The following is a 27265-nucleotide window of genomic DNA, read 5'->3' on the forward strand; positions in this document are numbered from 1 at the left end:
GCCGGAGCGGCGGCGCTGCGGGCCGGGGCGCGCGGGGCGGGCCGGGTGCGCGCGGGGGCCGGGGGCGGGGCCGGGGCCGAGCCCAGCCGAGAGGGAGCGAGCCGGGAGGCGGCGGCCGCACTCGGACCGGGGAGGCGCGCGAGCTGCCCTCGATTCCGCGCTGAGGTGAGGCCTGCGGGCCGGGGCGCGGCCTCCGGGCGGGGCGCGGGGCCTGCGGGCGGCGCGGGCGGGCGGGCGCGGGGAGCCGGCGGCGCGGCCCGGGCCGTCCCCTCCAAGAGAAGCCCGGAGCCCAGCCCGCCGCCGCCTCCCCGCAGCCGGCCGCGCCCGCCGGCGGCTGGCCCGGAGCGCGGGCGGCGGCGGCCGCGGCGGGCTGGGCCGGTCCTGCCCGCTCCGGGTCTCGGTGCTTGAAGGTTCTTCCGTTTTCCTGCTTTCGCGCCGCTCTTGGTCCCGCGGTTCGTAGCTCAAGGTGCCCGGTAGGTGATCCGTGTTCCTTCTGCAAATACCCGGAGCTGCTGCGGCCTCGACCCTGTGACTGGAGACCCAGACGCCTAGAACCTAGCGGATAGGGGTGTGCGTGTGTGTGCGGGTGTGGTGTGCGTGTCAGCGCCAGTGTCAGTACTGGAGCTGGAACTTGGGCCTGGGCGCTGCCCCAGAGCTTTTTCTGCTCAAGGCTGGAGCTGTACCTGAACCACTGGAGGCACACACACCTTCACTTGTGTCGTGACCCCCCTCCCCCAATGGTTAATTGGAGATAAGAATGTCACACACTTTCCTCCCCAGCCTGGCCTCAAGCCTGTGATGCTCAGATCTGTCTGTTGAGTAGCAAAGATTACAGGAGTGAGCCACTTGTGTCTGGCTGAAATCTTAATGGGACAGAAAATAGAATCTGAAATAATCCCCTCTCCTTTGCAAAAACCATGCGCCGAAAGAAGCTGGGAGTCCGTGAGTAGGAGCAGAGGGAGGACATGTCAGGCCAGAGGTGAATTGTATGAGGATAGGCTTGTAATAATTGCAGTGTTTACTTAAAGGGCAAAACCGGCAATATATATATATGTATATATATATATAATACATATATATTACTAGGTCTACCAATTTGAGACACCTCAATTCTGGGATATATATGGAAAAAGCTAGACTAATAAAATAAGATTTTTGAGGACAGTCAAAACTGCTTTTTAGGGCTTTGATGTAGTATATCACAGTGGTACAGTCAATTTGTTAATTTGCTATTTGTATGTAGGATTTCCTTCCTTCCTTCCTTCCTTCCTTTCTTTTTCTTTCTTTCTTTCTTTCCTTTCTTTCTTTCTTTCTTTCTTTCTTTCTTTCTTTCTTTCTTTCTTTCTTTCTTTCTTTCTTTCTTTCTTTCTTTCTTTCTTTCTTTCTTTTTGGTGCAGTTCCTGTGGCTTGCAATTGAGGGCCTGGATTGCCATCCTTGAGCTTTTTTGCTAAAGGCTAGCAGCTAGCACTCTACCACTTGAACCACAGCTCTCCTTCTGGCTTTTTTAGTGGCTAATTAGAGATAAGAGTTCCTGAACTTTCTTTCCAGGGCTGGTTTTGAACCAAGGTACTCAGAACTCATCCTCTTGAGTAGCTAGCTTTGCTTTTGAAGTGTAGCCTCCCAGGCGGGCTTCACTTGGGGACGAGCCTTGTCTGATCCATATCAGCTGGCTGATGAGAGTGCACCGTCATGGATAGTGGCTTCTTATAGTGGAAAATAATAGTTTGAGTATATCTAATCCAAAAGCCTGAATCCTAAATGCTCCACTAGCTACTAAATGAACCATCAGCAGCTGAACTCCCATTTAAAAAAAAAAAAAAATAAAGCAGGGCTGGGAAGGTGGCTCAGTGGTAGAGCACTTGCCTTGTATGCCTGAGGCCCTGGATTCGATTCACTGACACCACATAAGCAAAAAGAAAAAAGATGGAAGTGGCACTGTGGCTCAGGTGGTAGAGCGCTTGCCTTGAGCTGAAGAGGTGAGGGATAGTGCCTAGGCCCAGAGTTCAGGCCCCACGACTGGACCCCCCCCCCAAAAAAAAAAAAAAAAAAAGCACACATAACTCCTTTCCTTTGACAAAAACTGGGTACATGATTTTCTTTCTTTCTTTCTTTCTTTCTTTCTTTCTTTCTTTCTTTCTTTCTTTCTTTCTTTCTTTCTGTCTGTCTGTCTGTCTGTCTGTCATGGGGCTTGAACTCTGGGCTTGGGCACTGTCCTTGTGCTCTTCAGCTCAAGGCGAGCGCTCTACCGCTTGAGCCACAGCACCACTTCCGGTTTTCTAGCGGTTTATTAGAGATGAGAGTCTCATGAACTTTCCTGCCTGGGTTGGCTTTGAACTGCGATCCTCAGATCTCAGCCTCCTGAGTAGCTAGGATTATAGGCGTGAGCCACCGGCACTCTGCTTTGACTTCTTTTCTGAGAGATAGGTATCATGTTAAGCCCAACTTTGTGCCTTCTCTTACCGGAGGCATCCTGTGATTGGAACAGTATAGATTTAGAAGAAATTCAATATTTGGAAAATACCACAAGAAAGATCTAATAATAAAGAATGAAAGGCTGATGTGGTTGTGCCAGTCTGTAACTCCACTTACTTTAGAGTCAGAGATTAGAAGCATCTTGGTTTGAGGCCAGCCTGAACATAAAAAGTAACAGCTTTATCTGAACCAGCAAGCTGAGTGTGTGGTGCACACCTGTATTGCCAGCTCCGTGGGAGGCACGGGTAGGAGGGGCCTAGTCTAGGCAGACCAAGACCGCCAAAATAAAATAATAAAAATAATAAGTCTTCCCTTTTGCCTGTAGCAGTTACACTATATGATGAGCAAACTATAGTAGAACGCCAGCTGCCTTTGCTCTAAAACAACAGAGGACTATTGTATGAGACGTCAGATTCTACTGTGGTTTGAACTCAAGGTCTTATACTTATTTGGCTTGCTCGCTCAGCTGATAGTCTATCACTGGAGCCCTGTTGGAGCATAAATACTCAGCAAAAAGCTAGTTATTTTGGAGGTGGAGTTTTATGGCTTTTTGACTGGGCTGATTTAAAACCTTAGTACCCCCAGGTCTCAGCTTCTTGAGTAGCGATTAGGTATAAGCCCCTGGCACCTGCTGAATTGTCAGGATTTTATACAAGTGAAATCTTTATCTGTTTTTGAGTAGAGAAAAATTTAAACTTGTTATGTTAAGAATGAGTAGTGTTGGGCTGGGAAGGTGGCTCAGTGGTAGAGCGCTTGCCTCGCATGCTTGAGGCCCTGGGTTCGATTCCTCAGCACCACATAAGCAAAAAAGAAAAAAGCCAGAAGTGGCGCTGTGACTCAAGTGGTAGAGCGCTAGCCTTGAGCTAAAGAGCTGAGGGACAGCGCCCAGGCCCAGAGTTCAGGCCCTACAACCGGACCCCAAAAAAAAAAAGAATGAGTAATGTTAAAACGGGGTGCTGGTGGCTCACACCTGTAATTCTAGCTACTCAGGAGGCTGAGATCTGAGGATTGTGGTTCAGAGCCAGCCCAGGCAGGAAAGTCCATGAGACTCTTATCTCCAGTTAACCACCAGAAAACCAGAAGTGGTGCTGTGGCTCAAGTGGTAGAGCTTTGAGCTTTGAGCTCAGTGACAGTGTCCAGGCCCAGAGTTCAAGCCCCATGACCAACCAAAAAAAGAGTAATATAAGGTCATCTTTCCTGTGACCATTGGTGCTGTGATGCTGGGAACCCCGGCAGGTGGACCCAAATCTGAGAGTCATAGAAACGGCCCAAACTAGAAAATGCTGAGCATTTTGATGGTTGTTCTGACTGATTAATTATCATGAATTGGGGTTTAAAAAGCCTTTTTTTTTTAAAAGGAAAAAAACAGGTTTATTTGTGTATTGGTCCTTATGGCCACATACTGAAGCATAGACTTAAACCTATTTCATGTTTCAACCTACCGTACATATTGATTGTCTCATCTTTTTCCAATACGAACTTGTTGGAATTAGCCCCTGAATGTCTTAGTACTTGGCCTTCTTCAGATTTGATAAGCTGTACCAGACTTTATCATGTGTGTTTTCTGTCCTAACCCTAGAAGCATCCATTTCTCTAAGAGGCCTTTGTTTCTTTGCTCTGCTTTTGAAGTGTAGCCTCCCAGGCGGGCCTCACACCGGGACCAGCCTAGCCTGATCCTCATCAGCTGGCTGATGAGAGTGCACCGTCATGGATAGTGGCTTCTTGTAGTGGAAAATAATAGTTTGAGTATATCTAATCCAAAAGCTTGAATCCTAAATGCTCCAATATCCAAAACTGGATTTTGGAGTGCTGACATAATATCCCATACCTAACCTCATTTGATGGGCCACAATGAAAATGCAGATATAGGATAGATGATTTATTGACCATCTCCAAGGGAACAAAGAACTTGCCAGCTCTTTTAGGTATGGGACACAAACTTTGTTTCCTGCACAGTTTCATTGGCGCTCGGGGTGGATCTTGGTGGTAGAGTGCTTGTGCGGTGAGCATTGGTCACTAACATTGTGGAGTGGGGAGGACAAAGAATTGTAAAATTGGACTGGGAAGGTGGCTCAGTGGTAGAGTGCTTGCCTCACATATGTGAGGCCCTGGGTTTTATTCCTCAGCACCACTTAAGCAGAAAAAGCCGGAAGTGGCACTGTGGCTCAAGTGGTAGACAGCGCCCAAGCCCAGAGTTCAGACCCCACATCTGACCAAAAAAAAAAAGAATTGTAAAATTACCTTTAGTTCAAATGTATGAGATAGGTATGAAAATAAATGGGTTTTATGTTTATACAGATCATATCTAAGATGTCTCATTACATATATGAAAATAATCTAAAATCTGAAAAAAATCTGTAATCAGGAACTCGATCTCAGACACCTTGGGGAAGGAATACTCAAACTGTTTAGAAACTGCAGGTTAGGCCTTGAGTTCATCCTTACTACCAAGTAACTGATTATTTCTAGATCTTTTTTGTTGTTCTTGTTGGTTGTGGGGCTTAAACTTGGGGCCTGGGCGCTGTCCCTGAGCTCTTTGGTCAAGGCTAGTACTGTACCACTTTGGAGCCACAGCGCCACTTCTGGTTTTCTGGGGATTAATTGGAAATAGAAGTTTCACAGATTTTCCTTCTGAGGCTGACTTTGAACCGTGATCCTTGGATCTCAGCCTCCTGAGTATCTAGAATGATAGCCGTGAGCCACCAGCACTTGTTTCTAGATTTTTTTTCAGAGTGCAGATTAGGGGTTAGGGACACTTCCAGTCTAGAGTTCTGTTAATCTCCTCAGTCTTATACCAGTATCTTCTTTTCTTCTAAGACAAACGTTTTGGTTTTTGCCATACTATACATATCTCAATCTTAATGGGAATGCCACTACTGAAACGTGTTGCTTTTTGAAAGTCTCACTGTAACCCAAGCTGTCCTCCAATTTGAGATTTTTTTTTTTTGGGTCCGGTCGTGGGGCCTGAACTCTGGGCCTGGGCACTGTCCCTCAGCTCTTCAGCTCAAGGCTAGCGTTCTACCACTTGAGCCACAGTGCCACTTCCGGCTTTTTTCTTTTTGCTTATGTGGTGCTGAGGAATTGAACCCAGGGCGTAAGGCATGCAAGGCAAGCGCTCTACCACTGAGCCACCTTCCCAGCCCCCAATTTGAGATCTTGGTTCTGTCTCCCATCTGCTGGGATTGCAGGCATACATCACCATGCCTGGCTGAAATTGCCTAGGTTTTTTTTTTTGTATGCTTAGCCTACATTTTATCATTATATCAAATTAGACATTTGATCCTTAAACTGAATTGGTTTGCTGCCATGTTCTTTCCTTTTTGTAGCATACTTAGGTCTACATTAAGGAACTATAAAATGAGTGAGTTGGCTCACACCTGTAATCCCAGCACTAAAGAGGTTAAGGCAGGAGAATCAAAAGTTTGACCCCACTGGGGCACCTAGTGAGTTTGAAGTCAGCCTAGGTGACGCAGTGAGACCATGTTTCAAAGCAAAACACTACTATACAACACACACACATACACACACAAACTATAGAAGAAATACTACTGTGAGATTCTATTGTCCATTATAATACATGAGCAGAGTGAGGTCTGGTTTTTCGTGGGGCTTGAACTCAGGACCTAAGCGCTGTCTCTGAGCTTTTTGCTCAAGACTAGAGTTCTACCATGTTGAGCCACAGCACCACTTGTTTTCTGGTGGGTCATTGGAGATAAGAGTTTCATGGATGTTCCTGCTAGGGCTGGCCTTGAGCCACAATCCTCAGCTCTCAGCCTGCTGAGTTGCTAGATTACAGGTGTGAGCCACCAGTGCCCACAGGGTCTGTTCTATTTATTTATTTATTTATTTATTTATTTATTTATTTATTTATTTATTTATTTATTATGTGTTTATTTTTGTCAAGAGATCTGCTTTACCTGAGTTGGAACACGGTTATTTGGCATTGTAATCTGTGTTGCTTTCATTTTCCCGTACTGCTTTCCAGAAGTGTTACTTTTAGGAGACTCAGCCTCGTATGAGTGCTGTTGTCTGGCCCTACTGTGCAGTTTGTCTGCAGCTGGAGGAGCAGCCCTCCAACGCACCTGGGCAGAGCTCTTTGCCTTGGTTTTAGTCTTCAGGAGTTTGTAGTTTGTAGTTCTCCCCTTGATACTCTGTCCCTCCTTATTACCGCCAGAAAATTTGATCTTTACCCACATCAGTGATCATGGAATTGGTCATGTCTCTTGTTCCTTCTTGTACTAGAATTCTGTAGGACTCTTTGTTGTAATATAAAATCTCCCTGTTATATTATTTCGCCATCTTCCTCTGATTTTCTTTCAGTTATGCCCTGACAGTGTAGTGCTAGGTGCTGATCAGGGAACAGATTAAATTGCCATGCTCTATACCTTTTAAGCAGTCTTTCAGAAAGTGTTCCATGCTAGATTAAGTTTTTGCAGAATGAAGACTGAGGCTTCCATAATAGTTGATCATGTCACATATTATTGCCAAAAAGTTAACTTTTATAATTGAATTTCGCCTATGTTGGTCTTTAGTTTTGTTGTTTTGGTGGTACTAGGATTTGAATTTGTCATTGAGTACTCTGCCATGTGAGCTATGTCTTTGCTATTTTGTTGCTCAGAGCATCATCTCTGAGATACATGTTTTATACCATATTGAAAAGTATGTGTTTCCTTGAAGTTATGTTTGAAGTTGTATATATTTTTAAGTGATGTAACATATGATTTTATATTAAAATGAAGTGCTACTTTAAAAAGTCTATTTCGGCATCTTCTGAACATCATGAGCCAGGATATGATAAAGACATCTGCACATCCATGTTCATTGCCACCCTATTCACAATAGCTAAGATATGGAAACAGCCCAGATACCCCTGATAGATGAGTGGATTCCAAACATGTGGTATCTATACACAATGGAATTTTACACAGCCATTAGAAAGAATAAGATTATGTCATTTGTAAGGAAATGGATGGAACTAGAACAAATCATGGTAAGTGAGGTCAGACAAACTCAGAGACAAATGGCACATGTTCTCTCTGATATGCAGAAATTAGATCCAAAATACACTGGGATATAATAAATTATACAGGATTCTAGATACCAAAAGCGGATACTCTCAGGAGAGAAACAGAGAGAAGCAATACCTGCATGCCTCTTCATATAAAATAATGTATATCGAAATAAACTCCAAGATACAGAAAAAGAGATCTCTTTAAAAAAATACTTTTGATGAGTCCATCTTCTTTATGTACGGTGTATTTTGTGTGTATATCTTTGTGGGGGAGGGTACAAAACTGGAAAAAAGCGTGAAAAAGTGCAGCAGTGGAGTTCATTGGACACTGATGAAAGTGAACTATGCACTTCAGGGTGGATGGAGACAGGAGGGAGGGCCTGGGGGACATTGAGGGAAGGGAAGAAACTGTACGAAGGGAAACGCACTCATTACCTGACTCGTGTCATTGAAATCCCTCTGTACATCACCTCTGTAGCAACAATAAAGTAAAAATCTAAAACTATTTTATTTGGGTATGATGATGTAAGCTACTTGGGAGACTGAGGCAGGAGAATTACAAGTGAGGCCAACCTGGACAATTTAGCAAGACTTTGTTTCCTCAAAAAAGGACTAAGGGCCAGGTGCTGGTAGCTCACATCTGTAATCCTAGCTACTCTGGAGACAGGTAGGATTGCTGTTCAAAGCCAGCCTGGACGGGAAAGTCCATGAGACTCTTAACCTCCAATAAACCACTCAGCAAAAGCCAGAAATAGTGCTGTGACACAAGTGATAGAGCACTAGCATTGAGTAAAATGAGGCTGGAAGCTCAGGGACAGTGCCCACGCTCTTAAGTTCAAGCCCAGGACTGACACACACACACAAACACACACACCCCAAAAGGACTAGGAATGTAGCTCAGCAGCAGAGTTCTTGCCTAGCATTCACAAGCCTTAGGTTTAATCCTCAGTAACATCACATACATTTCAATCAACCTGCTTTTCTTTTTGTTTCCAGTACCAAGATTTGGACTCAGGGCCTCTTGCTCACACTGAGCTTATTCACTTGACTAGGGTACCACCTCTTGAACCATGCATTCAGTCCTGAATTTTGCTAGTTATTTTGGAAATGGAGTCTTTTAGACTTTTCTTCCCCCTGTGGTTTCAAACCATTATCTTCTTGGATCTCAGTTCCTGAGTAGCTAGGACTGTAGATGTCTGGGCCACCAGTGCCCAGCTTGCTCTACTTGTCTTGTGGTAAAAAGTCTATCCCAGCGTACTTTTTATTTTTTTGCCAGTCCCGGGCTTGAACTCAGGGACTGGGCACTGTCCCTGAACTTCTTTTGTTGAAGGCTAGCACTCTACCACTTGAGCCACAGTGCCACTTCCCTCTTTTTCTGCTTATGCAGTAGTAAGGAATCAAACAGGGCTTCATGCATGCTAGGCAAGCACTCTACCATTAAGCCACATTCCCAGCTCCTGTGTACAATACTTAATCTTATTTCCTGAATTGTAAAATGCATGGACTTAACTTCTACTTCCTTTGCCTTTTATGGGTATTAGGTATAAAGAAAAGTTAGGAAGAAGAGGAACGCAAAATGAAACAAAATTGGTAAAAGGCTATAATTTGTATGATTCCCAAATCAAAGATCCTTAATACTTAAATTTTTAGAAAATTTACTATTAAGGTATTGTGCAGAGGGGCTATCATTTCATAAGTCAGGTAATGAGTTCATTGCCTTTTTTTTTGGTCAGTCGTGGGGCTTGAACTCTGGGCTTGGGCGCTGTCCCTGTGCTCTTCGCTCAAGGTGAGCGCTCTACCGCTTGAGCCACAGCGCCACTTCTGGTTTCCTAGTGGTTTATTGGAGATAAGAGTCTCATGGACTTTCCTACCCAGGCTGGCTTTGAACCACAATCCTCAGATCTCAGCCTCCTGAGTAGCTAGGATGACAGGTATGAGCCACCGGTGCCCGGCTACATTGCTTTTTTTGGACGGTGTCACCCCTTCCTTTACTTTCTCCCAGTTTCCCCCTCCAACCCCTCCCCATATGTTACATAAGTAATATTTTTTAGTATACTTTAAATGCATATAAAATACAATAGATTTTTTGTCCTATTCACTTTGTGAAAATAAATTGTGAGATTATATGTGAATTGTAGTTAATAACTTAGGGAAAACAGTTATTTCTGCCTCATTGTTAGAAAGATGGAGGAGGGAGGGAAAAATTTAATAAAAACTAAGCCTATAAAACCATATAAGCTAAGAATGTGTGGCTTCAATAGCATGTCTCCCCTCCTCCCCCACAGTCCTAGAGCTGGAACTTAGGGCCTGGGTACTGTCCCTGAACTTTTTTTTTTTTGCTCAAGGGTAATGCTTTACCACTTGAACTGTAGCTCCACTTCTGGGTCTTTGGTGGTTAATTAGAGATGCAGGTCTCATAGACTTTCATGCCCAGGCTGGCTTCAAACCAACATCTTTAGATTTCAGCCTCCTTAGAAGCTATGATTAAAAGTGTGAGCTACCCGTGCCCATCAAGAACTAAATTTAACTTGGCTAAACTTCAGTTATTTTATGTTAATGTCTTTTTTTCAGAATATTATAAGAAAAGCATAATAAGATATAACTTTTTAAATTACAATTTATGTATGGGGGTATATGATTCAATATAAACAATTTTAAATCTTATGTGCAAAAGAATAAGAAATTGTTCTGATTCCTTTTCCAGCTTTTCTGACATTTCACAATATTTTTTAGAATGTCATGTTCATACTTAGAAGTTCAGGACCACAAGGTTAAAGAAATACATATAGTATCTGTAGACTGCTTTGGGAGTCAGGACCATTTGCACCTTTTTCATAAGCTTATTTCCTGTATGGTATTGTAGATAAAGAGTCTTGTTAATAAGCAGAGTTGTAACAAATGTCAAGTTTAAAAAAATAAACAGGAGAGCAAGGGAAGGGGTGACGTCCAAAAAGAAACGTACTCTTTACCTAACTTAGGTAACACTAACTCTTCTGTACAGCATCTTTATAATAACAATAAAAATTTAAAAAATAAAGAGAAACAAAAATCAGTATATATATATATATATATATTTACCTCTGTGTATTTTTTAAACCATTTTTAAACTTGCAGTGTCTTTTTTTTTTTCTTTTTGTCGGGGCTTGAACTCTGGGCTTGGGCGCTGTCCCTCAGCTCTTCACCTCAAGGCGAGCACTCTACCGCTTGAACCACAGCACCACTTCTGGTTTTCTAGTGATTTATTGGAGATAAGAGTCTCACGGACTTTCTTGCCTGGGCTGGCTTTGAACCGTGATCCTCACATCTCAGCCTCCTGAGTAGTTAGGATGACAGGTGTGCGCCACCAGCGCCCGGCTCCAGTGTCTGTTTCCTAACAAAAGTTATTGAGACTCAAGTGACACATTCCTGTGACCCCAATTACTACTGAGGCAGAGGGAGGCAGCCAGATTTCCATTTGGAGGTGTTTGAAGTCCTGGCTCAGTTTCTAGTATTATTTCCCCTACCCCAAAGAAAGAACCATTCAGACTGAGTGCTAAAAATTGATCAACAAGTGCCTTTTTACAATGTTTTTGTTTTCCTCCCACCCCCTAAATTCCCACTGGAACCTTCAGGAGCGGTAGCTAGCGCTACTCAACACTGGGGAGGGGCTGGGAAGGTGGCTCAGTGGTAGAACGCTTGCCTTGCATGCCTGAGGCCCTGGGTTCCATTCCTCAGCACCACATAAGCAGAAAAATCTGGAAATTGGCGCTGAGGCTCAAGTGGTAGAGCGCTAGCCTTGAGCTGAAGAGCTGAGGGACAGCGCCCAGGCCCAGAGTTCAGGCCCCATGACTGGACCAAAAAAAAAAAAAAAAAAAAAAAACAACACTGGGGAAGTTGAGGTAGAAAAATCAAAAGTTAAAGATTAGCTTTGGCTACGTAATGAGACTCTATTTCAAAAAACAAAACAAAAGTGAAATTATCTTTGGTTATATTACCGGTGAAATTTGAAAATTTTCCTTTGTAGCAGTGTCTTCTTTTCTTTTAATATAAATATAAAAGACTGAGAATTGAAACTAAGGCAAAAACAAAACAAGACCAAAACCCCCACATATGCATTCTTTTTTCCTTTTTTTTTTTCTTTTTGGTCAGTCTTGGGGCTTGAACTCTGGGCCTCTTCAGCTCAAGGCAAGTGTTCTACCATTTGAGCCATAGCACCACCTCCAGTTTTTTAAACATTTTTTTCCTGGTAGTTAATTGGAGATAAGAGTCTCATGGATTTTCCTGCCCTGGCCGGCTTTGAACCCCAATCCTTAGATCTCCGCCTCCTGAGTAGAGTAGCTAGGATTACAGGCGTGAGCCTCCAGCACCTGGCTCCCACCTGTACATTTTTTTTTCTTTTTTGGCGGTGGTGGGACTTGAACTCTGGGCCTGAGCGCTGTCCCTCAGCTCTTCAGCTCAAGGCTAGCACTCTAGCCCTTGTATTACAGAGCCACTTCCGGTTTTCTGGTGGTTTGTTGGAGATAAGAGTTTCATGGACTTTTCCTGCTCGGGCTGGCTTTGAACCAGGATCCTCAGATCTCAGCCTCTCTAGTAGCTAGGATTATAGGCATGAGCCACCTGCGCCTGGCCCCACCTGTACATTTTATATATTGTTTTTGTTTGTTTTTTGCTCATAGCACAGATCACATTTGAATAACTCATTTATATATATATACACACACATATATGTATATATATATATATATATATATATATATATATATATATATATATATGGTTTTATTTTTTTATTTTTATTTTTTGGGGGGTCCAGTCGTGGGGCCTGAACTCTGGGCCTGGGTGCTGTCCCTCAGCTCTATCACCTGAGACACAGCGCCACTTCCCGGTTTTTTCTTTTAGATGCTTATGTGGTGCTGAGGAATGGAACCCAGGGCCTCAGGCATGCAAGGCAAGCATTCTACCCCTGAGCCACCTTCCCAGCCCCTATATATAAGGTTTTAAAAACAGTATTATATATAAGATTTATATAATCTTATACTCTCAGAAGGTTTACTTAACAGTTTAAATATGCTGATGGCTTATTAGTTGGGTCAGTTCCTACCAGATATCCTGGTCCTTAAAGTACTTAGGAATTTAGCATAATATTAAATTTTAAGAGTCCTTTTAATAGTTACTGCTTGTTCTGACCTACATTTAGGAAAGGGTTGAAAGGAATGAAGGGAAGCAGGCTTAATTTAATTTGAATTGAATTTTTTGTTTTATTGTTTCAGAAGTATCCTTGTAGACAGTTTATAATGCCTAACTCGTGTGGTTTTCTTCTTCCTTTTTTTTTGTACTGGGAGCAGCCACCATTGTTTCTCCTACTTGTTAGCTTAATGTGTTGGGTGTGTTTAGTTGGGGGTTCTGTGGGTTTGTGCTACCTAGGAACACATTTGAGCCTCGTGGGCTGGCCTCTGCAGGATGCCACCCTAATTGGCCTTTTGTTCACTCTTCTTCCCTCTCACTCCCATTTTAGGACTTGAACTCCGGGCCTTGAGCTCTTCTTCAGCGTGTTCATTCATCCTACTCTAATCACATCTCTAGACTGGCATTTTGCTAGTCAATTGGAGGTAGAATCTGAAGGCCTTTCCTGCTTGGCTAAGTTTAGTCCTCCTTAGCCTCCTGAGTAGCTGGAAACACCCATGCCCAGTGATATGTAGATTTTTTTTTTTTTTTTTGAGTCAGTTGTGGGGCTTCAACTCTGGGTCTGGGTGCTGTCCCTCAGCTCTTCAGCTCAAGGCTAGTGCTCTAGTGCCACTTCCTGAACTGCTATCCTCAGATCTCAGCCTCCTGAGTAGCTAGGATGACAGGTGTGAGCCACTGGCGACCGGCCACTGCCTTTATTTATTTATTTTTTGAGATTGAAGATGGAGTCTTGGTATGATGTCTTCAACAAGCTTTTAACTCCTCTGTTCAAGTGATTCTTTTCCCTCAGCCTCCAGAGTAGCTAGGAAGTACAGATATGTAAAGCTTTACCTTATTGTCTGTCTGTCTGTTGAATACACCTGGTATTAGGGATCAAAACCAGGCCTTGTACATGCCAAGTATATACTATGTTTATATCCCTAGTCTTACATTTTTTTGTGGGGTGCAAGGGTCCTGGGGCTTACTCTCAGGGCCTGGACTCTGTCCCTGAGCTGTGTTGCTCAAGGTTAGCTTTCTACCTCTTGAGCCACAGCTCCACTTCTGGCCTTTTTTAAAAAATTAATTTATTAATTTGTCAGTCATGGGGCCTGAACTCTGGGCCTGGGCTCTGTCCCTCAGCTCTTCGGCTCAAGGCTAGCACTCTACCACTTGAGCCTCAGCCCCACTTCCGGCTTTTTCAGCTTATGTGGTGCTGAAGAATCGAACCCAGGGCCTCATGTATACAAGGCAAGCCCTCTACCACTGAGCCACCTTCCTAGCCTCTGGCCTATTTTTTTTTTTGAGGGGGGAGGGTGCGGGGGAAGTGTTTAATTGGAGATAAGAGTCTCGTGGACTTTCCTGCCCAGGCTGGCTTTGAACCAAGATCCTCAGATCTCAGACTCCTGAGTAACTAGGATTATAGGCTTGAGCCACTGGCGCTTGGCTGCCAGCTACTTGGTGTGTCTGGTTGTTCTGTTTCTCCTGTTCTGTTGAGTCTTCTGTAGTCTGGGCTTACTGTAGGTCTCTGCGCACTTAGTGTGATGTGACACCTATGAGGTAGAGATCTCCTTTTCCTTTTATTTTCCCACTTCTAGGAGTTATACATGTCTTTGTCACCAAATCTAGTCAACTAGGTATAGCTGCTTTTTGTTTTACATATCAGCTTTGGAACTGACGTCAATTCTTACAAACAAAACCCATTTAGTTCAGAGACCCAAAACCCAGTTTGATATACAGATTGTCCACTTGCAGTCTGGAATTCTTTGTGGGTGGTAAATTGAGATTCTGAATCTACTACAGTACTGTTTCCAGCGAGCACATGCCAGTGGTGATAGGAGGAAGTAAAGCAATGGCTTTTCTTACATTAGAGTCTTCTGGAAACCATACCAGAATTAGACTAGCATTGTCAGTTCCACAGTGTTGGACCTGGGAGTTATTTCTCTTTTAATAGATACTTATTTAGGGGGCTGGGAAGGTGGCTCAGTGGTAGAGCGTTTGCCTTGCATACCTGAGGCCCTGGCTTCAATTCCTCAGCACCACATAAGCAAAAAGAAAAAAGCCGGAAGTGGCGCTGGGCTCAAGTGGCAGAGCATTGGCCTTGAGCTGAAGAGCTGAGGGACAGCGCCCAGGCCCAGAGTTCAAGCCCCATGACCGGACCAAAAAAAAAAAAAAAAAAAAAGATACTTATTTAGAGTCTGTGTGACTGGCCCTGAATTTGAACTTAAGCAATCTAGTTCCTGAGTGTGCTTTGGTAGTGGCAGTAAGTACTTGGGAGAGAATGATAAAACATACACACACACTCACACAGAATCTATGGTGATTTGAAAGTGTTAACAGTTCCAGCTATTTGAAATGAGTAATTATGGGATGGGGTGATGGCCTCACATCTGTATTCCTAACTACTCAGGTGGCTGAGGATTGTGGTTCAAAGCCATTCTGGGTAAGGAGCTGTGAGAATCTTCAGTTAACCACTAAAAAGCCAAAAGTAGACCTATGGCTCAAATTGTACAGTGCCAGCATTGAGTGAAGAAGCTAAGGAATAGCACCCAGGCCCTGAGTTCAGGCCCAAGTACCAGCATACACACAAAAATAAGTGGGGGAGGGGCTGGGAACATGGCTTAATAGTAGAATGCCTGCCTAGCATGCATGAAGTTCAATTCCTCAGTACCACATAAGCAGAAAAAGCCAGAAGTGGAGCTGTGGTTCAAGTGGTAGAATGCTAGCCTTGAACAAAAGAAGTTCAGGGACAGTGCCCAGGCCCTGAGTTCAAGCTCTTGGACTGGCAAAAATAAATAAGTAAATAAATAAACAAATAAATGGGTGATTAGGGAAATTCAACCTTCAACCTGACTGATAATGAAAACAGTGCTCAAAGCAGCCAGAATGAATTTGTTCTAGGCAGTAAGAAGGGTGTGTCTGAAGGTTTGAAGGAAGTAGGAAGGCATGGTCAGACAGAAGGGGCTAACTCTGTCCGGGTCCCGGACCAAGGAGAAGACTGTCCTTGCTTGGCCCAGGAAGGCACCTGCAGATTGTACTCAAGGTACCATGCACCTGGTATTCAGGTAAGCGGTAGGTTTATTCAGTAGACTGGCTGGCACCAGGCCAGGTTGGCACTCCACGAGGCTGGAAAAGGCCTGGGAAAGAGAGTGTCTGGCCCTGGGCTAGGCCTTATCTAGGGTAGGGGCGGGGCAAGGTATGGCCACATTGAATCCAGATGTGACCTCAGTGGATGCAGATGTGACCTCTTCCAGATGTGCCAGTTGCCTAGGTAGCGCAGGTATTGGGCGGAGACTTTGCTGTGAGGAGGGTATAGAGTCTGCTCGCCATCCAGGAGTAGACCTTATGCTGAGTAGGTAGGATTGTGGGCATGAACCACTGATGCCTGGCTCCATTCTTTTTTTTTTTTTTTTTTTTTGGTTGGTTGTAGGACTTGAACTCAGGGCCTACGAGCTATCCCCGAGCTTCTTGGTGCTTAAGGCTAGCATTATACTATTTGAGCTACAGCACCACTTCTTGCTTTACTGAGTGGTTTAATGGAAATAAGAGTCTCATGGGGCTTTTCTGCCTGGCCTGGCTTGAACTACGATCCTCAGATCTCAGCCTCTTGAATAGCTAGGATTATGGGTGTGAGCCACTGGCACTGGACTTCCAATACTGAAATCAAAATAAGGCTAATTTGGGCTGGGAAGGTAGCTCAATGGTAGAGTGCTTGTCTAGCAAGCCCTGGGTTCGATTCCTCAGCACTACATAAGCCAAAAAAAAAACCGGAAGTGGTGCTGTGGCCAAGTGGTAGAGTGCTAGCCTTGAGCTGAAGAACTGAGGGACAGTGCCCAGGCCCAGAGTTCAGGCTCCCCGACTGACCCTCCTACCCCCCAAAATAAGGCTAACTTACTAAATAAAACACAGACTATATATTTAGTGCCTTATAGACAGAAAATTTCAAAATGTTAAATGTATCCATACTGTTAATACCTTGAGTTATACTCATTTTATGTTCTTTTTTTTTTTTTCTTTTTGCTTATGTGGTGCTGAGGAATTGAACCCAGGGCCTCAGGTATGCAAGGCAAGCACTCTACCACTGAGCCACCTTCCCAGCCCCCCTTTTATGTTCTTAATGCTGTTTAGCTTTGTTTTTTATAGTTTCTTGTGTGTTCTTAGTCATTTGTTTATGTAATTTCAACTAAATGTGAATATTTCTATTTTTCGCCCTCAAAAAAGATAGTATGTATATATCATTTTCTGTATCTTACCTTTTTAAAAAACACTTGTCCTTATTTTATGAAAACCAGACCATTAAATATTTGTGTGCTCATAATTACTTGATAACATACTTTTATATCTCTCTTAGTCAACCTAATGACTTTCTAGCAGCATATTTTTGACAGAATTTTACTTAAGTTTATATTTGAGATTTTGATGATTCCTGTTTAGCTTTAAAGAGGAAAACTGAGGGGAGATAGGAAGGGATGGGAAGGGGAAACAAAGGAGGAGGTAACAATGCTGATAAAAAATGTACTCATTATCTTGCCCATGTAATTGTAACCCCTCTGTACGGTCTTTTCACAATAAAAAAATAAATAGGAAAACTGGCACCATCTTTCTAAGTCTCAGAGTTTAAAAGGACAGCTCCTTTGTTAGCCTTATGTGCATAGAATAGAGATCTTTTTTCCAACACACTCAGCTCTTACATGTTCTCATTGTTCAGCCCTAGTTAATACTTCAAAGCTTCCTTGTATGGGTTTGTCTTCCACAAGAACTAATTACTGAGAACATTTAGTTACTGGCCATTAAATTCTTTGTGTGTGCCAGTCATGGGGTTTAAACTCAGAACCTGAGTGCTGTCCCTGAGCTGCTTTTGCTCAAGGCTAGTGCTCTGCCACTTGAACCACAGCTACACTTTGTTTTTTTGGTAGTTTATTGGTGATAAAAGTCTCATGGACTTTATTGCCAGGGCTGGCTTTGAACCATAATTCTTTTTTTTTTTTCATTTTATTTTATTTTATTTTGTGAACATACTGTACAGAGGGGTTACAATTACATGGGCAGGATAATGCGTACATTTCTTATCAAGCATTGCACCCTCCTCCTTTGTTTACCCTTCACATCCCTTCCCAGCCTCCCCCCCTTCACCCAATCCTCCCCCCCACCCCCGCACCAACGTTGTAAAGCTCGTTTTCGACATGACAACTTGTACTTCTCATTGTTGCAACAGGTCCACCTGTATCCTTAAACGACTTGTTTTTCCCCATCTCCTCCACAAGTTATACTGACATCAAATATAGTGAAAGCAGGGGTTATATTGTGGGGGAGGGACATACAAAGCAACAAAGAAATTGAACCATAATTCTTAGAACTCAGTCTCCGGAGTAGTTAGGATTGTAGGTGTGAGCCACTGATGCTGGGCTGGCCATTTAAATTTTGAAAACTGCTTTATTTTGTGGCCAGTATTTAATCTTCCTTACCTGTCATCCTGCCAGATCTTCCTCCTTACCCTTATGTATTTTTTGAAGAAAAACATAAAAAAAGAAATGTATATTAAACCATCATTTAGCAAACCACCCTCACAGAATGAAAACCAGAGGGAAAAAACATTTCAACATGAAAACATTTAAGATATGTAAGCATAGGAACAGCATAGTAATGGCACTGGTGGCTCACACCTGTAATCCTAGTTACTCAGGAGGCTGAGATCTAAGGATCATGTTCAAAGCCAGCCTGGGGCAGGAAAGTCCAGGAGACTCTTTTAGCTCTTATTAACCACCAGAAAACTGGAAGTAGAGTTGTAGCTTCAAGTGGTAGAGTGCTTGCCTTGAGCAAAAAAGAACTCAGGGATGGTGCTGAGCCCTTGAGTTCAAGCCCCATACCAGGAAAGAAAAAAAAAATGTATGAATTGATCTGGACCTGGTGTTACATACCTGTCATCCTTGTATTCTAGAGATGAGGATAGGAAGATCATGCGTTCCTGGCTGTATAATGAAACCCTGTCTAGAAATGTGTGTGTGTGTGTGTGTGTGTGTGTGTGTGTGTGTATTCTCGTATGAGTGTGCTTATGAATCGTGAAGGAAATGGGTATCATTTTTAATAGAATTTTTTGGGGTATGCATTGGTACTGGAGCTTAAACTTAGAGCTTTATGCTCTTGCTTTGAATAAAAGTAGTGTGTGTGTGTGTGTGTGTGTGTGTGTGTGTGTGTGTGTGTGTGTGTAATTGTTTTGATTATGGCTTGAACTCAGGGCTTGGTGCTGTCCCTGAGCTCTTTTTTGCTCAAGACTAGTGCTCTACCACTTGAGCTACAGCTCCACTTCTGGCTTTTTGGTGGTTAATTGGAGATAAGATTCTCATGGACTTTCTACCTGGGCCGGCTTCAAACGGTGATCCTCAGATCTCAGCCTCCTGAGTAGCTAGGATTACAGGCCAGAGCCACCAGTCCTTGGTTTAAAAGTAAATTTTTGAATAGCGTTAGTACAAGTTGACTTTTGTATTCCTGTGAACAGGTATGTTCTGAGACTTGGTAGTCAGGTGCTAAATGGTGGGGCTGTGATGCTGAACTAGCATGAGAGCCCATTTGTCTACTTGTTCTCCCTGGTGTTCACATTTGACAGAAAAAGTGGTCTTGGGTCAGGTTCCAAGTGGGCCATTTATTTATTGTGAAGTTTCTGCTACTTAAAATGAGAGTCTCTTCTTCATCAGCAAATGGAGACATCTTGCAAGGTTGTTGGAACTGACTAATGCATATGGGCATGCATGCAGCGTACATAGTAGAGTGGAGCATGCGTGCAGTGCATGTGATGTATGTAGTTGTCTTGGTAGTGCCCCTGTAGAACTCAGTATTAGTCACTCTTGGATCCTTTGCATTTTGTACTCGCCTTTGTTTCAGCCTGGTTTGAGAAAAATTAGGTCTGGATTTTGGGAGTCAGGGTGAAGTTTACTTCTCTATCCTATTCCCTCCCTTCTTCCTTTCCTCCCCCCTCCCCTCTCCCTCCCTTCCTCTCTTCTCTCAGCTTCATGGCCTCATTTGTTCATTACATTGGGGAGATATCTTTGCAGACAAGGAAACTTGATACCCGTTTAGCTCTTACAGTGTACAGGTGACTGGCCACTGAGTCTCAGCTCAGCACTGACCTATGGGCTGAGAGCTCTGCCACCATCAACAGAAAGGCAGCATAGTGAGAGGCAGGAACAAGTGCTGAGTCTCAGGAAACCTGAGTCTCAGACCCCTGCTTCTCTCCTTACTGCTTGTTAAACCTTCCATGATATTCCCTAGAATTGGATGATGCTATAGTTAAGGAATGGCCATATAACTGTATACAAAAAGTAAAACATTGGGGGGGGGGAAGGAGAACGATTGGGATTGGGGGGGAGGGGGGAGGCTGGGAAGGGATGTGAAGGGTAAACCAAAGGAGGAGGGTGCAATGCTTGGTAAGAAATGTACGCGTTATCCTGCCCATGTAATTGTAACCCCTCTGTACAGTATGTTCACAAATAAAATAAAATAAAATTAAAAAAAAAAAGTAAAACATGCTTCAGGTGGCTCATACTTGTAACCCTAGGCTGAGATCTGGAGGATCTCTGTTAGAAAAAGTAGGTCTAGAGCTATGGCTCAAGTGGTAGAACATTGATTGAGAGAGCAAACCCAGCAAGCAATAGGCTTTGAGTCTAAACCCCAGTACTTCTCCCCAAGTAAAGAAATAAATAAGTAGATAAATAAATAAAATGTTTGGTGAGGAAGCAGTTAACTCTTCATCATAAGGAGAGAGAAAACAAGAGGACCCACTCAGGTGATCAGTTTCTGATTAAAAGGAGCACAGTGTGCTTTGGTCCATTTTCTCTTTGCTTTTTATTCTTTCCTCCCTCCTGACCCTGAGGCTGGTGAGCAGCCGCATGCACTCACTTGAGGAGAGGGAGTTCTCCAGCCAGCAGAAGAGGTTCAGACCCTAGCAGCCTCTTCCTGCTTTGTGACTCAGTTTCCTTGTCTGCAGGGGAAAAATGATATGAGTTAACATGTCAAAATGAGTTTTAGATTCGTACTTGGTACAAGGTGTAAGCAGTGATAATTTTAGCTGCAATTACTTAAAAGGAATCTTTAGAGCTGTTTTTATCTGCAAGATGCACAGGAATAGAAATGATCGGATCAGAGTAATTAAAGGCTTTGACTGAGCTCAGAGTTCCCCAGAAGGGTAAATTCAGTGAGACTGAAGCTGTTAGGAATCTTCACTGTAATCACTGCACTACCTGATGGTAGGAAACTGTATTACTAGAGAAGAAATGTAAGTGGTAAGTGATTATTTATAATTTACCATGGTTGTATTCTGCTAAGTCTGTTTTTAGAAAGTTTTTTTTTTTAAGCAAAATTCTTTAAATAATTGTGCAAAAGGATGCTCTGCTTTGTTTCTGTGGGGGAGTGCGCTGGCTTGAGCCTCCTCTTGCTAGTGAATTTTCTCCTTCCCTCCCTCCCTCCCTCCCTCCCTCCCTCCCTCCTTCCCTCTCTCCGTCCCTTTTCCTTCCTTCCTCCCTCCCTCCCTCCCTCCTTCCCTCTCTCCGTCCCTTTTCCTTCCTTCCTTCCTTCCTTCCTTCCTTCCTTCCTTCCTTCCTTCCTTCCTTCCTTCCTTCCTTCCCTCCCTCCCTCCCTCCCTCCCTCCCTCCCTCCCTCCCTCCCCAGTCCTGGGACCTGAACTCAAGGCCTAGGCACTCTCCCTGAACTTCTTTTGCTCAAGGCTAGCACTCTACCAAAAAGCTGCTTCTGGCTTTTTCGGGTCTCATGGACTTTGCTGCCTAGGATGGCTTTGAATCTTTGTCAGACCTCAGCTTCCTGAGTAGCTAGGATTATGGGTGTGAACCAGTGGTGCCCAAAGGGTTTATTTTGGTTGTTGTTGTTTGTTTTCCTGCCAGTCCTGGGACTTGAACTCAGGTTGTGGGCACTGTCCCTGACCTTCATTTTGCTCAAATGTAGCGCTCTCTCGCTTGCTCTTGTGCTTGAGCCACAGCACCACTTTCGGTTTTCTGGTGGTTAATTGGAGATAAGAGTCCATGGGCTTTGAACCGTATCCTCAGATCTCAGTCTCCTGAGTATCTAGGATTACAGGCATGAGCCACCAGTGCCCGGCTAAATGTAGCTCTGTCTCTTAAGCCACAGCGCCACTTCTGGCTTTTTCTGTGTATGTGGTACTGAGGAATCAAACCCAGGGCACTAAGCCACATTCCCAGATCCCCAGTTTTTGAGTAAAAAAAAAAAAAGTTATTTTAATGATGGAGTTATAAGAGTTCTTCTGTTTTCCTGCATCCATGTCTTCTCGGGACTTGTCTTTTTACTTTCTTGATGATATCTGAAGCACAAATGTTTTTAATTTGGAGGAAGTCCAATTTATTTTTTTTCCTTATCCTTTTGTCATAAGGATTTATTTATTTATTTCTAAGTTTTTGTAGTTTTTTTGTTTGTTTGTTTTTGTTTTAGTCAGTTGTGGGGTTTGAATTCAGGGCTTGTACTATCCCTGAGCTCTTTTGCTCAAGGCTAGTGCTCCACCACTTTGAGCCACAGTGCCACTTCCGGCTTTCTGGTGGTTTAATTAGAGATAAAAATCTCACAGAATTTCTTGCTTGAGCTAACTTTGAACCACCATCCTCAGATCTCAGCCCCCTGAATAGGTAGGATTACAGACATGAGCCACCAGCTCCTGGCTGTATTTATAGTTTTTGCTGTTGGGTTTAGGTAGGTCTAGATTGTCTTGGCATTGGTTGTGTGTGTGTGTGCGCGCACACACACGCATGCTAGTACTAAAGCTTAAACTCCAGGCCTTGAGTTCTCAGCCTTTTCACTCATAGTGGCACTCTACCATTTGAGCCAAGATTCCACTGAGGATTTTTTTTTGTCAGTTATGGGGCCTGAACTCAGAGCTAGGGCGCTGTTCTTGAGCCTCTTCGTGCTCAAAGCTAGCATTGTACTACAGCATCACTTACAGTTTTTGAGTGGCTAATTGGAGATAGGAGTCTCAGTGGACTTATATCCTGTGTAGGCTTTGAACCATAGTCCTCAGATCTCAGCCTCCTGAGTAACTAGGATTACAGGTGTGAGCCACCAGCACCCAGCCCATTTTAAGATTTTTGTTGATTAATTGGAGATGAAAGTCTCTTGGATTTGTCTCTTGAGTTGACTTCAGAACTGAGATTCTCACATCTCATCCTTCTAAGTAGCTAAGAGTATGGGTGTGAGCCCGTGGCACCTGGCTAGCATCAGTTTTTAGTTGCCAATATAATTAACTTTTAAATTCCTACCTTGTTTATCTGTTGCTTGAGGATCTATTATAGATTAGTATGACTTGTGCTTTTTTTTATTGGTATTGGGGCTTGAACTCAGGGCCTGAGTGTTCTCCCTTAGCTTTTTCTTTTCAAGGCTGCTGCTCTTGCCACTTGAGGCATACCTCAACTTGTAGCTTTTTGCTGGTTAATTGGACCTTGAGAGCTTGTTTGGAGGTTCTAGCAGGGGAGCACAGCTACTCGTATACCCTTGACCCAAGACCGGTCCTCCTCTATGGGGGACGGTCGGGAGGGTCGCACGTGGAGCGGTGAGGGAGGAAGGGGACACCCGCCCCGCCAGCCAGATCAGCCGAATCAACCCTGGCGTCGCAGCCAGATCACCCTCACATCCTTTTTGCTGGTTAATTGGAAATAAGAGTCTCATGGACTTTGCTGCACAGGCTGGCTTTGAACCTCTGTTGTTAGAGCTCAGTATCCTACCAATGGCTTCTGAGACTACTCAGCTTGCCAGTTACTCCTCCTCCTCCGCCTCCTCCTTCTCTTTCTTCCCAGTACTCAGTTTGAACTAAGGGCCTTGAGCTTGCTCTGTAAGCACTCACCACTTGAGCCATGCCTTCACCTTTTAAAATTCAGGTAGGGTCTCTTGTTTTTAGCCCAAGTGAACCTAGACAGATAATTTTTCTTCTGCTTCCTGCACCACCACACCAAGTGTTGATGCGGAATCTCACTAACTTTTTCTTCCTTGAGATTAACTACCCTGGCTAGCTTTACTCAGAAAAATTAAATATTTATAACAACAAAACATAGAGAACCATTCTTTTTTCTTTTTTTGGGGGGGGGGTCCAGTCGTGGGGCCTGAACTCTGGGCCTGGGCGCTGTCCCTTAGCTCTTCAGCTGAAAGCTAGTGCTCTACCACTTGAGCCACAGCGCCACTTCCGGCTTTTTTCTTATGTGGTGCTGAGGAATGGAACCCAGGGCCTCATGCATGCAAGGCAAGCGGTCTACCACTGAGTCACCTTCCCAGCCCCTAGAGAACCATTCTTGATGGCCTCTTCTATTCCCTCTTCTCAGTACATTTTCCTACTTGCCTGTTTCCTCTTCTGCAGCTTTACTGCATCTGTGTGTTGGCAGTTCCTAATGACGGAGGAATTCTGGGATGGTGGTAGTCTTGAGGAGCCTTTTTCATGTGTGTGAATACAGATGTGTGAGCAGCTTCTCATCCACTGATCTGCATGGGAAATTCTTTGCAGGATCACTACCAATACTTTTGGGGGAAGATAACAGAAATTGAAGCTTTCAGGTCTGGAGTGTGACAGAGAGCTTGTCTAGCATAAGACCCCTAGTTTAAAGCCGGAAGCTGGTGGCTTAGGCCTGAAATCCTAGCTACTCAGGAGGCTGAGATCTGAGGATCACAGTTCAAAGGCAGCATGGTCAGGAAAATACCTGAGACTCTTTATCTCCAAATAATCACCAGAAAACTGGAAGTGGCACTGTGCCTCAAAGTGGTAGAGCACTAGTCTTGAGCAAAAGAGCCCAGAGACAGGGCCCAGGCCCTGAGTTTAAGCCTCATGACTGACAAAAAAAAAGACCCCGTTTGGTTTCCAGTAAATAAAAATGAATGAATGAATCTTACAACATAAGGGAAGAAAGATATCAGATTTTTTTTTAAAGAATAAACTGAGTCAGGTGCCGGTGGCTCATGCCTGTAATCCTAGCTACTTAGAAGGCTGAGATCTGAGGATCATGGTTTGAAGCCAGCCTGGGTAGAAAAGTCTCCTAGAGGCTCTTATCTCCAACTAACCACTCAAAACCTGGAAATGGCACTATGGCTCAGAGTGGTAGAGTGCTAGCCTTGAGCAAAAGAGCTCAGGGTCAGTGTCTTGAGTTCAAGTCCCACCACCGAACAATTAAAAAAAAAAAGAAGCTCTGCCACCGCCGCCTCCTCCCCCTTCTCTTCCCCCTCCCTCCCCCCCTCCTCTTCCTCTCCTGGGCGCTGTCCCTGAGCTCTTCAGTTCAAGGCAAGCGCTCTACCACTTCAGCCACAGCGCCACTTCTGGTTTGCTGGTGGTTAATTGGAGATAAGAGTCTCACAGACTCTGGGCTCTCCCCTGGCTGGCTTTGAACTGTGATCCTCAGATCTCAGCCTCCTGAGTAGCTAGGGTTACAGGTGTGAGCCACCGGTGCCCAGCTAAGCTGTGCTGCTTTCAGCTGGTTTCTGTGTGAGGATGAAACGTAGTCTCAATTTCTCTTTGGATTGTCAGAGGACACCGCAGCTTCGTTAGTTAGATTGTTCGCTTGTGGTCTGCTGAATAACAACAGCCAAAGACGAATTGCCCCATTGGTTAGTGGAGAGTGGAGGTTGGCTGAAAGCCACAGCTTCCGAAGCTACAAAGAAGCCTCACAGTTCAGGCCGTGGCGTCCTCTCATTGAAGATTGGGTTTATGAGGCTAGTGTGCTTATCATGAACTGTACTGAGCGTTGATTTGAAAGTAATCTTTCTTTTTACTTTGATTCTGTAGGAGCCTAGAAAGTCTGTGCAATGAATGGTGATACTCGGGCTGCAGTGGTGACCTCACCACCTCCAGCCACCGCCCCTCACAAGGAGAGGCACTTTGACAGAGTGGATGAGAACAATCCAGAGTACTTGCGGGAGAGGAACATGGCACCAGACCTTCGCCAGGACTTCAATATGATGGAGCAAAAGAAGAGGGTGTCCATGATTCTACAGAGTCCTGTAAGAAAAGGGTTTTCTTTTACCAGACATAGTCTTCCCTCTTCTCATACTACAGGTCTTATGCCCTGTTGAATGAGTGGTCTAGTCAGTTTGTCTTAACACAGCAAACCAGTGCCTCATATATATATATATGATTTTTGAAAGAATTTAGTTTACTTCATGTTTTCACACATAATAAAAAATTCTAGTATCATAAAGGCTAGGAGGCATTTATTTCTCCTTTTTACTATCATAACTGATCTCTGACATTATTTGTCATGATAAGTAGACTTGGGGTCCCCAGAGGGCTGATAGGTTTTTTCTACTGCTGAATTAGCAGCAGTACGTGTTGAGTGCTTACTGCAAGTATACTTAGTTTAGGCAATGAAAAACTAAAAATAAGTTTTGGATTCTTAAAAGTCCTAGAGAGCTTGTAACTAACTACATGTGGATTTTTTTTTGGGGGGGGGGAGGTGGAGGAGTTGGTCATGGGGCTTGAACTCAGGGCTGATGTCTTGGAGCTTTTGCACAAGGCTATAGTGCTCTACTTTTTGGTGGTTCATTGGATAAGAGTCTTAAGGAGTTTCCTGCCCAGGCTGTCTTCAAACAGCAATCCTCAGATCTCAGCCTTCGGAGCAGCTAGGATTGTAGGTGTGAACCACCAGTGCCCTGCAGTAGGTTGTCTATATTGTTAACAGTAGTGACTCTATGGGGCTGGTAGTATGGCTCAAGTGGCAGAGCCTTTTGCCTAACAAGTTTAAAACCCCGAGTCTAAATCCCACTACTGCAAAAACCAACAAACCAGTAATGACATATGTTAAATTCACTGGCAATCTATTGGACCTTTTGGCCTAAATTAGGATTATTTGACAAAAGATATATATTAGGGTTCATTTTCCTGCTCTGATTATTTAAGTTTTTGATTTTTGAGGTAGGGTCTTGTTATGTATCCCATCTGACTTGAATTTTGACATCCTCCTTTTTCAGCCTCCTAAGTGCTGGATTATAGGCATTTGCCACCAGCCCAGCTTTCTTTTTTCTTTTTCTACTTTATTTTTTTTATTATTATTTTTTTTACATTTAAAAAAAATTTTTTTATTGTAAAGATACTATACAGAGGATTACAGTTACATGAGCAAGGTAATGAGTACACTTCCTATTGAGCATTGTTACCCCCTACTCTTTTTCTACTTTAAAAGGTAAATTTACAAGCATTTTGGGTTGGGTGTCAGTGGCTCACACTTCTAATACTAGCTACTCAGGAGGCTGAGATCTGAGGATCGCTGTTCAAAGCCAGCCTGGGCAGGAAAGTCTGTGAGACTCTTCTCTCCAATAAACCGGAAGTGGCTCTGTGGCTTAAGTGGTAGAGCACTAGCCTTGAGCTAAAGAGCTGAGAGACAGCACCCAGGCCCAGAGTTCAAGCCCTATGACTGACCGAAAAATCAATCAATCAATCAATATAAGCATTTTGGAGAAAATATTGGAAAGCACAAAATAGAACATGAAACCTATTAATTTTATCACAGAGAATAATTTACTTTTAGTCTTTTCCTGTGTTTATGAGGCACTATTTTGGTGGTACTAGGAATTTAACTTGGGTTCCATACCATGCTTGCTAGTAGGCCAGCCCTCTGTTGCTTGAGCCATGCCTCCAACTCTGTGTGTAGATTTCCATT

The 27265-nt window shown here is 43.8% G+C and overlaps 1 protein-coding gene across 23 annotated transcripts in view; it reads left to right on the top strand.

Moving 5' to 3' along the window:
- The window catches only part of Add1 (adducin 1), a 61957-nt gene continuing 34692 nt past the window's right edge, over positions 1 to 27265 (top strand). For 9 of the 23 annotated variants that reach the window (XM_070021719.1, XM_070021728.1, XM_070021733.1 and 6 more), the window contains exons 1-2: positions 4 to 165; positions 25396 to 25610. In XM_070021719.1, the coding sequence (XP_069877820.1) occupies positions 25416 to 25610 (195 nt within the window). In that variant the 5' untranslated portion in view covers positions 4 to 165; positions 25396 to 25415. Of the gene's footprint in view, positions 166 to 383; positions 474 to 20804; positions 20900 to 25395; positions 25611 to 27265 lie in introns of those variants that run through there. The other 14 variants (XM_070021716.1, XM_070021723.1, XM_070021725.1 and 11 more) reach the window with 6 other exon arrangements.

This window comes from Dipodomys merriami, unplaced genomic scaffold (assembly GCF_024711535.1).
Source record: "Dipodomys merriami isolate MVZ:Mamm:240054 unplaced genomic scaffold, mDipMer1.0.p SCAF_143, whole genome shotgun sequence".
In the NCBI taxonomy this organism is placed as follows: Eukaryota; Metazoa; Chordata; class Mammalia; order Rodentia; family Heteromyidae; genus Dipodomys; species Dipodomys merriami.